The 12,748-nt window shown below is 43.8% G+C and overlaps 1 protein-coding gene across 1 annotated transcript in view; it reads left to right on the top strand.

The window, feature by feature from the left end:
* Positions 1-12,748, top strand: part of AATF (apoptosis antagonizing transcription factor) — an 813,649-nt gene that overhangs the window by 461,445 nt on the left and 339,456 nt on the right. The window contains exons 7-8 of the mRNA XM_069614687.1: positions 3,183-3,347; positions 4,609-4,692. Of these exons, the coding sequence (XP_069470788.1) occupies positions 3,183-3,347; positions 4,609-4,692 (249 nt within the window). The remainder of the gene's footprint in view (positions 1-3,182; positions 3,348-4,608; positions 4,693-12,748) is intronic.

Here is a 12,748-nt window from a genome sequence, read left to right as displayed (position 1 = left end):
TGTTTTCCTCCCCAGGTGAGGGCTCTTCACATTCAGCAGATGGTGCACAAGTTTCAGCATGCCCAGACACTCCCAGCGTTCGAGTTCTTGAGGTTGCTCGGCCTCATGGCATCCTGCATTCTTCTGGTGCCAGAGGCTCGCCTGCGGATGAGATCTTTGCAGTGGGCACTCGAGATGCAATGGTCGCAGTCCTCCGGCAGGATGTCGGACCCAGTTCAGGTGCCGCCCTTGGTCGCCCGAGACCTTCTGTGGTGGGCCGTCGAAGGCAACTTGATGAAGGGGGCTCCATTTTGGCTTCCCTGGCCGGAGGTGACGATCGTGACGGATGCATCCCTCACGGGATGGGGAGCTCATGCCAACGGGCTGACTCTCAGCGGTCGTTGGTCTCCGTCGAAGTCCAGACTCCATATCAATCTGTTGGAGCTGAGGGCCGTCAGGCTAGCCCTGGAGGCTTTTCTGCCGACTGTGCGAGGAAAGAGTGTCCTGATCCTGACGGACAACACAGTGGCCATGCACTACCTCAACAAAAAGCGGGGGGCAGGGTCACTTCCTCTGTGCAGGGAGGCGATGCAGCTCGAGTTCTGGGCCATCCAGCAGGAAGTTTCGATCTCAGCAGTTCATCTGGCCGGAGACGAAAACGTGACGGCGGACGCTCTGAGCAGGCAGAGCACGATCTCTCACGAGTGGGAGTTGGCTCAGGAGATTCTCCTGAAGATCTTCGCCCTTTGGGGGACCCCTCTAGTGGATCTCTTCGCCTCCAGTGTCAACCGGAAGTGCGAAAGGTTTTGCTCGCGGGAATTTCCTCCAAAAGGAGCCTTAGGAGACGCGTTCATGGTGGAGTGGTCATTCCCGCTGCTGTACGCGTTTCCTCCAGTCCCCGTCATCCCGCAAGTGCTGCGAAGGTTACGGAAGTTCGGTTCCCGGATGATCCTCATTGCTCCGGCGTGGGCTCGGAGGACGTGGTACCCGGACCTTCTCGACTTGTCCATCTGCCCTCCACGTCGTCTTCCCTACCGAGACGATCTGCTCTCACGGGAGGGGGGTCAGGTTCTCCATCCAGAGGTCAGATCCCTCAACCTTCACGCTTGGCTTCTGAAAGGTTGAGGTATAAGGATTGGTACCTCCCTGAAGACGTGATGGAGGTGTTGCTTTCGGCCCGAAGGCCAGCAACAAAGTCTCTGTACCGTTGCCGTTGGCGTAAGTTCTGCGACTGGTGCAGAGTTCAGAATGTGGATCCTTTTGCATGTGACATCCCCATGGTTCTGTCCTTTTTACTTTCTTTGGCCCACAGGGGCTTGCAAGTGGGTACCATTAAAGGTTACCTGGCGGCGCTGTCCATCTTTAAGCGCTCGTCTGAAGAGTTTTCTTACTTTAAAATCCCTTTAATTTCACAGTTTCTGAAAGGGCTCATTAATGTGTTCCCTCCGCCACCTTTCCTGGTGCCCGGTTGGGATTTAAACCTTGTTCTTAAGTTTCTTATGGGTGCTCCGTTTGAGCCTTTACATTCTTGCCCTTTGAGGCTGTTAACTCTGAAAACTGTGTTTTTAGTTGCGGTTACTTCCGCTCGCAGAGTGAGTGAGTTACAGGCACTTTCAGTTAAGCCACCCTTCACTGTATTTCACAAGGACAGGGTTGTCCTTAGAGTTTGTCCTTCTTTTCTCCCGAAGGTAGTGACGGAATTTCATTTGGCCCAGAAGATTGTTCTTCCGGCATTCTATCCTCCTCAGCATCCTGGTAAGGAAGAGGAGAGGCTCCATAGGCTTGATCCTAAGAGAGCTTTAAACTTTTATGTTTCACGCATGTCCCGGGTCAGAGTGGACGATCAACTCTTTATTGGTTACGCTGGAAAGCGTTTGGGGCAAGCTGTGACGAAACAGACTTTGTCTCGCTGGATTATTTTGGCCATCTCGGAGTGTTACCGCTTGGCGGGTAAGGACCCACCGGCTGGCTTGCGGGCCCATTCTACCAGGGGTATGGCTGCATCTACTGCCCTGCAGAGGGGTGTTCCTATTCGCAACATCTGTGATGCAGCCACCTGGGCTTCAGTACATACATTTGTACGTCACTATTCCCTCGATTCCATCCGAGGACAGGATCTGGCCTTTGGCAAGGCGGTCCTTTGCTCTGCTATTTGATTGGCAATTCTAAATTTTGATTCTAAATTCTTTCCCTCCTCCTTGCTCTGGTACTGCTTTGGGAGTCTGTCACAGATATGGAATACGTCGGAGGACCCAATCCCCTTGAAGAACAAGTTACTTTCTTACCTGGTAACGTTCTTTCGATGGGATGGTCCGACGACGTATTCCATATCGCTCCCTCCCTGCCTTCCCCGCTGCAGAATTTCTTTTGCAATTGCAGCTTATGTTCCGCAAGGCTTTGTGTCTGACTGGCAGTTGACTAATGTCACACGTTCTGGGGGAAAAAACTACAACTGAGGCTACGTGCGTCCTACTTATCACATCAGAGGACGTTGGAGGTGGTCCTCGACGACGGCGCATCAACGTCATTGACGCAGGACGCAGACGCCGAAAAAAGATTCCGAAGCAGCACAGCTGTGGTGATTACATGTCATAGATATGTCATAGATATGGAATATGTCGTCGGACTATCCCATCGAAAGAACGTTACCACGTAAGAAAGTAACTTGTTATTTTCTGCTAGGAGAAAACATTAGCTAAAGACCTCCCATAGACGCACCCGTTTCTGCCGCCACCTATTATGCTATTTAGTGAACCTGCCTTATCCAGAGTTTTCAGTGCGATTCCCTTTATGGTTTCTAAGCCCATTGCAGTGCCCTGCATCATTTAAGGATTGCTGCAGTGTCCCTTGGTGAAATGCATTGCTGCAGTGTGCCGCAAGATATACCTGCTGCAGTATCCCATTGCATATGTTGAAAGCTGCACGATCCTCTAGTAAACGGTGTCATTTTGTGTATAAATGCAACATCAATTTCTTATTCCAAACCACTGCTGAAGTGTTACTTTGGTATGACCAATGGTGTGTTGCATGGTAGTTGCCCTCATCTCATGTGTCTGGGATTGCCACTGTATCCCATGATGTAGGTCTGTTGCAGAATCTTATGACTCATAGCTGCTGCACTTGGGCGCTAGCTTTGGATTGTTGCTTTCCCTCCTGATGATTGTGAACTGCTGCTTCAATGATCCCATGGCATCTCATTTCAGGGTTTCAGCGCCTTTGAACGCTCCATTGTGACCCAGATTGAACAAATTATGATGGACAAAGAGAGACTGCTGCGGCGCACTCAAACAAAGCGGTCTGTCTACAGGGTACTTGGGAAACCAGAGGAGCAGCCAGTGCTGGTGCCGGAGTCTGTGCCCGGAGAGGAGGTACGTTTTTGCTATGTAGTTATTGAGAGGTGGTTTGTTGCTGAGCACAGGAATTGCTTGGCAAAGCTGGTGCAATGGCACACATTTGCTAGGTTATCAGGCACATCATTCACTGTTGGCAACCCCCAATGCAGCAAAGAAAATAGTTTGCAGTAGAGATGTGCCAAACTCAGAAACTTTGGCTGAACCAGCAGCAGGCAAAGGAGGGAAGTTTCTAGAGTATCCTCTATTAAGGAAGGTGCATACAGAGTCCTGGCTACTGCCATATGCAGTGCCCTGGTCAATATATAGTAAAAGCGTGCACCATGTTTCTTGCAAAGCCATGTCTGTTCATCATGTGGCCTTTTCTTCAGTTTCCTTTCCTTGTTATTACTTTTTTCTGTTCTTTATTTAAAACTTGGTTGACATGGCCTGTATCTACTATTTTCCTCCTAAAGTCTACTTCTCTCGATGCCGTTTCCTTTTTATTTTTTAATCCTGCTTTGAGTTGACTCTCATTTCAAAGTCACAGATGTAAAGAAACACGTTTTGATTTGGCGGCAATAGAAAGACATGTCGCTATTTCTTCTTCCTAAGCCACATTGTCTTGCATTAATTTGCAGCTAGTGTGTTTGACATTTGTCTTTCCTACTGGCCATGCCATTCCCACAACAAAAAGAAGCAACCCACTTGGACGTCTTGGTCTGTGTGTGATGGGGATGGTGGGAACTGGACCTTTGGGCTGTACCATTGACACATTGATAGATAGAAAAGTGTAAATCGAGGGAATTGGTCAAGATTTCCATAATTCTGCTTCTTACATTGATGGCAAATGATGTTACACTTGTGAGACCGACATGGCTGAGACTGCCCAAAGTGCATAACGGTACATCTGAAGTGTCTGCTTGGTATTGCATAGAATCTCTTACTGATCCATCAACAAAGCTCTGTTAAGTACTTCAGCCTCTAATTTCCACTTTCACTTGGTTTAATTAGTGTGATACATTAGAAAATGGCACATCATCAGAATGTTAACCGCAAAGTACAAGCAAGGGTGGGGGGAACTTAGAGCACAAATTGAAAAACTGTGTAATTCATCCACTTAATTTGGTATTTACTTGTTCATAGCTCCAAGAATGGTACATTAGCTGCTTTTTACTATCCTTTCGAGTTGTTTGTTTGATGGATCATGCATTGTGTGCGAGGACCGCTGAAAGGAATACAGTGTTGGATCTTGGGTGAGTTCCTAGTGTTTACACATAGGTGTATTTTGCTGTTTCAGGTGACCTTATCCCAAGGAAAGTCCAACGCACACTTAAAAGATTTGGATGAAGAGATTTTCGATGACGACGACTTCTATCATCAGGTAGGCTACCCAAAGCATATGCGGTCAGATGTTCCAAGGCTTAAAGGCACCTGCGACTAAAAAGATCACTAAAGATACAGTTGCGATCCCAAAAGGTTTTAACAATGTGTTGCAGAGCCTTCATAAGCTTCTCATTCTCGATCAGATTCTTGCTTGGGTTGGTCAAAGCATTGCTCACTGGCAAATTCCAACAGGCATTTGAGATTTGACTCTTGATATAACATACTGACTTTCTATGCCGTAGCCCCAGTTGGAAATAATCATTCATTTGATGATTCACTCTGTCAATCCATAAAAGAGGAAGCTGTGGCCTCTCCTGGATCTGCCAAGTATAATTCATTTTATAACTATTTTGTATTCATTGATGTCTTACTACCCCATGATTTGAAAGTTAAGCTCTGACTTCATTGGTTTCCAACTGCCTTCTAAAACGATAGCATATGTTGCACATCCACTTACTGTTCATGCAGAGTAATGCAGTGAAAAAGTTGCATGTCCCAGAGCTAATGCCAATGCAATATTTGCAGAAACATGCAAAGCCTCATCTCCTCACTTTGGAAGATTACAAATGCAACCATTTGGCTGGTGGGGTCAGGCCGACCTAGTGCATCAGTGCTACCAGCTTCTAGAGGCTCTGTATATGAAATTCTCAATGTGTTCCTAGTGCATTAATCCATCTACAGCTTTACCTTGTTATCTTTCGTAGATAATGCTAGTTTACTAGCAAATAAGAGTCTTGGGATCCATTGTTTGGATGTTCCAGACAGGGAATCGCCAAGCATAACGTTGCCACCTTAAGGAATTTCTAAAACTCCACCTCTTTCTTCGATAGGTTTAACTCCATGTCGTAGCTAATAGCCAGGGGCAAGAGCACTTCCACCCATGGTGAGCCCTAAAATTGTATAACACTGTTTTTTGAATTTCTATAGAACATGACCAATCAAAGAATATTTTATTTTGTGACCCTTGTAAATCCCTGTAGATGGGCTAATGGTTTTACGAAGAGGGGAGGATGAAAGGAGGATGGTAGAACAGTTGCTGATGCCTTTCATATGTGGAAAGTATTTGAAATGATGATCCGTTAGGATTTTTCCAATGGATTTTTAAAATCATGCTTATTGGTTGTGGTTTTATAATATTGTGTACGTTTTTATAGGACATTGTAATATGTAATGTTATGTATTGTATTCTTAATAATATAGTTATGGGTTTGTATGTATTTTATGATCTATGAATTTGTATAATGTTCCTTTTATCTTGTGTGAAGTTTTTATTGTTTGACCAGATACACAAATTAAAAAATACAAAAGTTATCCGTGTATTAAATGTTGGTGTAGGGTTGGTTTTCATGTATGAAAAGTGAAGGCTAACATTTGCTCTTAGGCAGTATGCTAGGACTCCTATGAACCATGTGACCAGTGCAAGTGGTGACACTCTTTATTCTGAGGGTAACATCTTTTTTTAAAGAAAATGTGGCGTTTCTAGATTTCATTGTATGTAGGAGTCCCCGGGATGAGAGACTGAAAATGTCTAACTCGTGAAAATGTGTACAATTGGTGCAGTGAAATGCCTGTGACCTGGCTTAAGTTCTGCCCTTTCTTTCACAATACAGTTTTTATTTATTAGCCGTCTGATGACACAGAGGAGTGTGACACTTCTTATTAGCAGTGGGTTTCTGGAGTTTGTCTAAACCTTGGAAAAACATGTTTTTTATTATTATACAATGCTGCTGGTGCATAATGTTTAAGATAAACTTGTTCAACCAATAAAAAATAATCATCCCTGCAGTGTTTTCCTGAATCATTTTTTTATGGTGAAATCCTAGTTCAGCAAATGTTTCTAGTGCAACAGATTTTTAAACTTTTAAATCTATTTGTATCAGTCCAAGAACAATGTGGGGATGTAGAGTGATTCTCCAAATCTGTGTCAATATCAAAAGGCTACCAAATCCTACATAGATGTGGGAGCCCCTAATTGAAAACATGGCTCCAGTAACTTGTTCTATGACATGTTTCTCACTCAAGAGAGTCCACACCATGTTTTAGCTCACTGTACCTTTCTCAGAGGAGAAGTATCCTTTTGCATATCATTCTAGTCCCCCTGATATGATCAGTCCAGCACCAAATTGCTAGGCAATTGTGAGGGGTCACAAATGAGAGGCGGACACAGAGGCATAATTCTCAACCTTAGCCATTTTATTAACTGAAAGGGATTAAGAGAAATGCCTAACTTTCCCTATCCTAACGTGAATATCCCTTCCTGTGAAATTAAATCTCAAGCAAGAGAAGTTTCTCTTAGTCTCTCAGAATGGCAACACACATTGTCTTTTCCACAATGCAGGTTGGAATAAGGCAAAGGAAAGTCTTTACTACTTTTCAGGATGGCAAAACAAATGTGGATTCCACAACATAGATTTTAGTATGGCAAAAGGCAAGTTTTCTTTCAAAGTTTCTTGTTAACACCATGTTCAAAGGAAGCAAGAACTTAATATAACCAAGTCTCTTTTCAACACACCAATTCAAAGTGAGTTTCCCGGTACACACTCCTGCCAGGAAACCCCTCAACTGAAAACTCTTGATATCCTGGTTTACTCTGCTGCCAGGAATGTCCCCCTTTTGGTTCACTCAATCTCCTGGTGTACTCTCCTGCCAGGTATCTCCTTCCAAAAAGGCTTTACTACAGGATATCCTTATCAGGCTTCTCTACAACATTCACTTTTTCCTCGAGTGCCACTAGCGCACCCTTGTTGACTTTAGTTACTTGTGCCAACTTCCCCCAAACTGACATCCCATGTCTGAGTGCTTGTTCAAGCTTGGTCTGTCAACCTTTCTTTCAATCTCTCTTGGCTCTTGGAAATTCTTGTTCCAGGTTTCCCCCCAACTGACATCTCATTTCAGGAGAATTTTACAAATGCTGTCTCTTTATCTCCCTCACAATCTCTTTTGGCTCTTGGCAATGTTGGCTCCAGGTTTCTCCCAACTGACGTGTTATGTCAGGAGAATTGTACCATATTTGCCCCTATTGTTCTTCTGGCAATTTCTTTCTGTCTTAGGTACTGCTGGTCCCAGGTGTTCCCCAACGAACATCTCATGTCAGGGAAATTGCACCACATTCGCCTTTTTCTTTCATTTCTATGATTTCAGTATTCAAAGGTACTTTCAAAATGCTTCTTAGCGTATTCATATGTACCGGGGTCCCCAATGCAATTGGGGCGACTCACTGGTTCACTGTGTTACTGCTGAAGAGTGTTTGCGAGGAGCCATCTTCCCCTTCTAGGCAGAGTCTCGTTGAGTCTCTGATTCAACTTCTCTGTCCTTTGCCACCAAGACCTGTGCAGCTCTGCAGAACCCAGTCTCTAATACAGCCCCGCTGCGCACCATCTGTTCTCTCTTCTTACAGAGCTCCTCTCCTCGAGTCCTGTATGCCGCCAACCTGCTTCTGGAGAGCGTCTCACCCCATGGCTCCTCGTGGGATTTCCTCTGCCACCGGTCACGCTTTGCGCACTGTTCAGCCTTTTTTCTCTCTCTCTGCTTGGTCTACTTGCTAAAGATGATTTGGAAATGTTAAGGTCTCGGGCAGCTCATTAGATTCATGACAACTAGACTGCACAGAATTCTTAGGGTCACATTTCTACCACATGAACTCCTTGCTCCTCTTCCTCGTCACAGTACTTGAGGCTTTCTGGGACTTGGAGTCCAATGAAGTTTCAATGGATTTGATATCACATGGTTGAACATTTGCAATAAAATTCCAATCACCATAAACATCAGATGGTTCACATGTTATATGTTAGCCATGTATACATGAAGATTGAATAATGTTATGTTTAATATGAGTTTTTCTCAAAAATCAGATGGTTTTGAAAGCTGGCAGCAAGCCATCAAATGCTCTGAAATTAAAGGATCCTCTTCACAATAAATAGAAGTGTACCACTACTCGCCTTGTGGAGTGACCACTCTCCCTTAATAGCCATCTCTTCCCATGTCATCCCCGTTCAGAATACCACCCCCAGGGTTAGGATCAGATAGCGGCTGCCTTCCCCTGGCAACATGAAAGTAGACCTTAGGCTGGGGATCAGTGATGATTCTACAGGATTCATCGCACAATTCCCCTGTGAGCCAGAGTACCAACAGCAACACCAGTCTTGTGTTTTGGCCTCATCAGTCAGGTGACGCTGTGCCTATTTAAGCCCAGTGAGCAAGGGTCCGCGTCTGGATTATCCTTAGCAATTTAGGTTGAAACCCCAAGTTTCACAGAATTTACAAAAATGTGGGACCCCCCCAACCCCCTCTACTGAGACCCAACATGGTTCGGATAACCGCTCCTATTTGATACTTCAAATTCAGGAGTGCCTGCAACCATGTTCTAGCTCATTGAAACTTTCACAGAGGAGAAATATCCATTTGCATATCAGTCTGGATCTACCCACAAGGGTGACACAAGGTCTCCAATATTATCTTTCTCTAGGGGACTGAGAGCAATGCTTTCTTTCATTGATGCATTACTACATTTACTTAAACCACATAATTTATATTTAAGAAAAGAATAACTCACAAATAACAAGAATGTGTAATAAGGAAGCAAATAAAGAAGAAATACCATATCCAAGGCTTAGGATGCATTTTCCTTTGAATTTTGCGCTTGCGCAGGGTGGCAGCCAGAAAATAGTCTGTGAAAATTAAATGGTGCTTATGAGAGCAGGAAACGTCATGGAGACAAATGCATACAGATTTAGTTTAAATGTAAACATAAGGGTGACAGATAGTTGGGATGTATATATAGTTGTTTGTGTTTTGAGCAGAATGAAATATACTCAAAAGAAGGGGAGAGAGCATACCTTATTGGCCCGCAGGACTTTTGAGGCCATTACTAGTGTGGTGATGGTATTACGTTGTGGATGCTTGATATCCTTCAGGTGTGCTAAGAGTTCCAAAGAACTGTTGTGGCTACTAACGAGATAATCATATCCGATTTCCTCCTTCAGATAGCCAAAGGGGTTTCTGGTAAAGCTGTGCTCACGGAACGAAGTGTCAGAGCTAGTAATGGTTTGAGGGAAGTAGGAGTGCTGCGGGGCACTCGAGAAGAGCTTGATTAAAGGGATCTGTCCCACTCCGAGCCATACCAGATTGACCTTGGGTGGAGAAGAGGGAATGAGCATTGTTCTTCTAAGTAGCGATTGGGTAAATAAGCCATTGGCATGCAGTATGAGATCATTTAAGTAAATTAAAGGTAAAATAATGCTTGGCAGGCTAGATAGGCCAAAGGAGACATCGAGCATTAAGGGCAACCCTTTAGGGAGGTGTGGGGCGTGAACTGTCTAAAATGAGGCCTGTGTGCACTGGGACGTCATTTAGGGGTCGCAACTGTGACCCCAGAAGTCTCCCTTGCTACTCCTGTGGTCTCTCTTGCTACCCCTAAATTAAAAAAAAACTAAACAAGAAACGTCTTATTTATTTTTAAATCCAACCTTCTAGGCTTTGGCCAGCACCATGTGGCTCTTTGCTTCTGGAATGGCTGTCTTTCTTTTTCATCCCGCTAAACAAAAAAAAAAAATAGGAATAACAAATAATGTGTCTTTCTGGACTTCTGTACAATAATTGCTAAACTCATTAAAGGTTCATTTCAGGCACACTTAAGAGGGTGTGTCACTGATTTAGTCTGTTCTTAAACACCTCAACTCAGCCTTTGATTCTTCTGAAGTCGATAAATGAGTACCAACCCATGTTAGGTGATATTGTATTCAAATTTGGTCTCTATAAAGCGCTTAAAAGTAAGTGCTATATAATAACACATCATGATCTTTTGGCCATGGACGTCTACTTGCATTCACAGTAATTTGGTAATACAGGCCTATACGCACTGATCTTAAGGATACATATGGTGATCCATTCTGGTTTGAAATGTATATCACATTATAGTGATATCACCATATTTTTTTTAGTGTACTTAGAAACAATGCTATGTGATGCAACTTCCTGTTTTGTCAAGGGATGAAAGGTCGTGTTCCATCGCTTCCCATGATTTAACTTCAGGGTGGGGTCAAATGACATCACTTCCTGTGATGCCATCAGAGGTCAAGGGTCATGCAATGTCACTTCCGCTACCGCTGGCATTTTGGTGAAATGACGTCCCTGAGTGTGCAGAAGCTGTCTGGCACTTTATGCACAGGCTTTGAGGTCTTCCTGGTCTGCCTAGATGTATTCAAGCAATCAGGAGAGCAGACACTATCCCACTTACTCCCTAGGTCATGAACAGCCATTTACTACAGACAGAAAAGCTGGGAGAAACAGCAGTCACTCTTCATAAATTGTTGCTTTTGGTCTGAGGATCCACTGGGTGCAAGGCCTTGGACCGGGCTGCTGTGAAGTTCTTAAGACTTGCTGGGAGCTTTATGGGTATAGTAATGGTGGTGTAGGAAGATTGATTCCTCTTGGCCTGAGGCTTGGCTCTTCTAGGTGTTAATCTACACAATCTAGCCTTTCCAACCTACCCTTCTCTGCCTGGGCAGCAGTTCTCATCCTGGTAATGGAGGGTTCCATGGTACTCTTAGGTTCATACGGGTTGTAGAGTCTGATTTAACAGGTCTACAATGGGCAATTTGCCAGTTTTCCTGAAATGAGTGACCCTAACGAGTAATATTTAGTAGGTTTGGGACATGTGGAGTGCTAGGTCACGTTACTTCACAGCGTAACATACCCATATAAGAATGAAAGGGGTGACAAAGAGGGCTAACACATAGAGGAAAACAAATTTGAATGAAACTACTTTAAAAGAGAATAATTGCCTTGGGTTTCACAACCAACATTTTTTTTAGAAGGAAGAATTCAAGTTCAACACAAGGATGAAAAGAAGTGGATGTCCAGAGGTGGGGAGGGTTAGTGCGGCGGGGGGAGTGGTCAGGTGGCCGGGGTGTGTGTGTGTGTGTGTGTGTGTGTGTGTGTGTGTGTTTGTTTTGGGGGAAGGGTGAACACCCCATGAAGGTAGACTGAAGCTGCATATTTTTTTAAAAATATAATAGTTTGAAATACTTGCTAAAATTAAATATTGACAAATTTACTTTTTTTCTGCAAATACAATAACCCCATTAGCCTGTTTTTCAGAGCTTCCCAACTGTAATATTTTAAATCTTAATGAAGGATCCCATTCTCCCATTCATGGCTGAGTCCCTTCTGACAATGGTGGGGGTGGTCTTACACACCCAGACAAAAGAGACATAGGGCAATGTATATACTGCCCTGTCCTAGGGTTAGGATAAATAACTAGAGCACAAAAAGACAGGCTTATCATTCTAAACAAGTTAGCACAACCAAAAATAGAAATAGGAAATGTCATGTTTTTATTTATTTTTAACAAGATCTGGGTTTCTCCACAGTCCCTATCTATTATTTTCCTTCCAATAACAATGGACCCTTTTTTTAAAAAAATTATCCCAAAATATGAAGTCAAAGTTGCTTGCTCACTAGTAACTTCAAGGATATTCTGCACCATATACTTGGTTTTTAGCCTTTTCTATTTTGTAACCTCCCTATACTGAAGTTTAGAGCACAATGTAATATTGCAGGAAGAAATCCATTGAATATACTGCTGTATCATCTGCATATAACGCAAGCTTAATCATGTCCCTTTTCCCTGTACAAAATAGGACAATCATTTGATCTTGCCGATGACTCTGGGGGAAAATGTTTTACCATACATTGCAAAATCAGGAGCAACAGGGGCTACCCCTGCTGTGTCCCTCTCAACCATAAGGAACCTCAATACAGTCTTGCACAGCTGTATTGAGGATCGCAGTTCAAAATAACCGTATATCCTCCCAATTAAGTGCAAGAGAGCCGGAGGTTCTCCTAAACATCAACACCAATAAATGCCTGAGCCAGATCATATGATCCGCTGTCTCCTTACCTGTCATAAAGCAATGTTTGCCATTTGAAATCATGTAGCGTAACACATTTGCATACATGTCCACCTTCTTGTCAAGCCCATACAGCCTTTTGCCAATGTCCGATCTGAAGCCCTTTATTTCCTTGAACTGCGCTGCCATGTCCTTCCTCAGGGA

The sequence above is a fragment of the Ambystoma mexicanum genome, chromosome 9 (genome assembly GCF_040938575.1).
Source record: "Ambystoma mexicanum isolate Mex_15411 chromosome 9, UKY_AmexF1_1, whole genome shotgun sequence".
Lineage (NCBI taxonomy): Eukaryota > Metazoa > Chordata > Amphibia > Caudata > Ambystomatidae > Ambystoma > Ambystoma mexicanum.
This window is presented reverse-complemented; position numbering and strand designations above follow the sequence as displayed.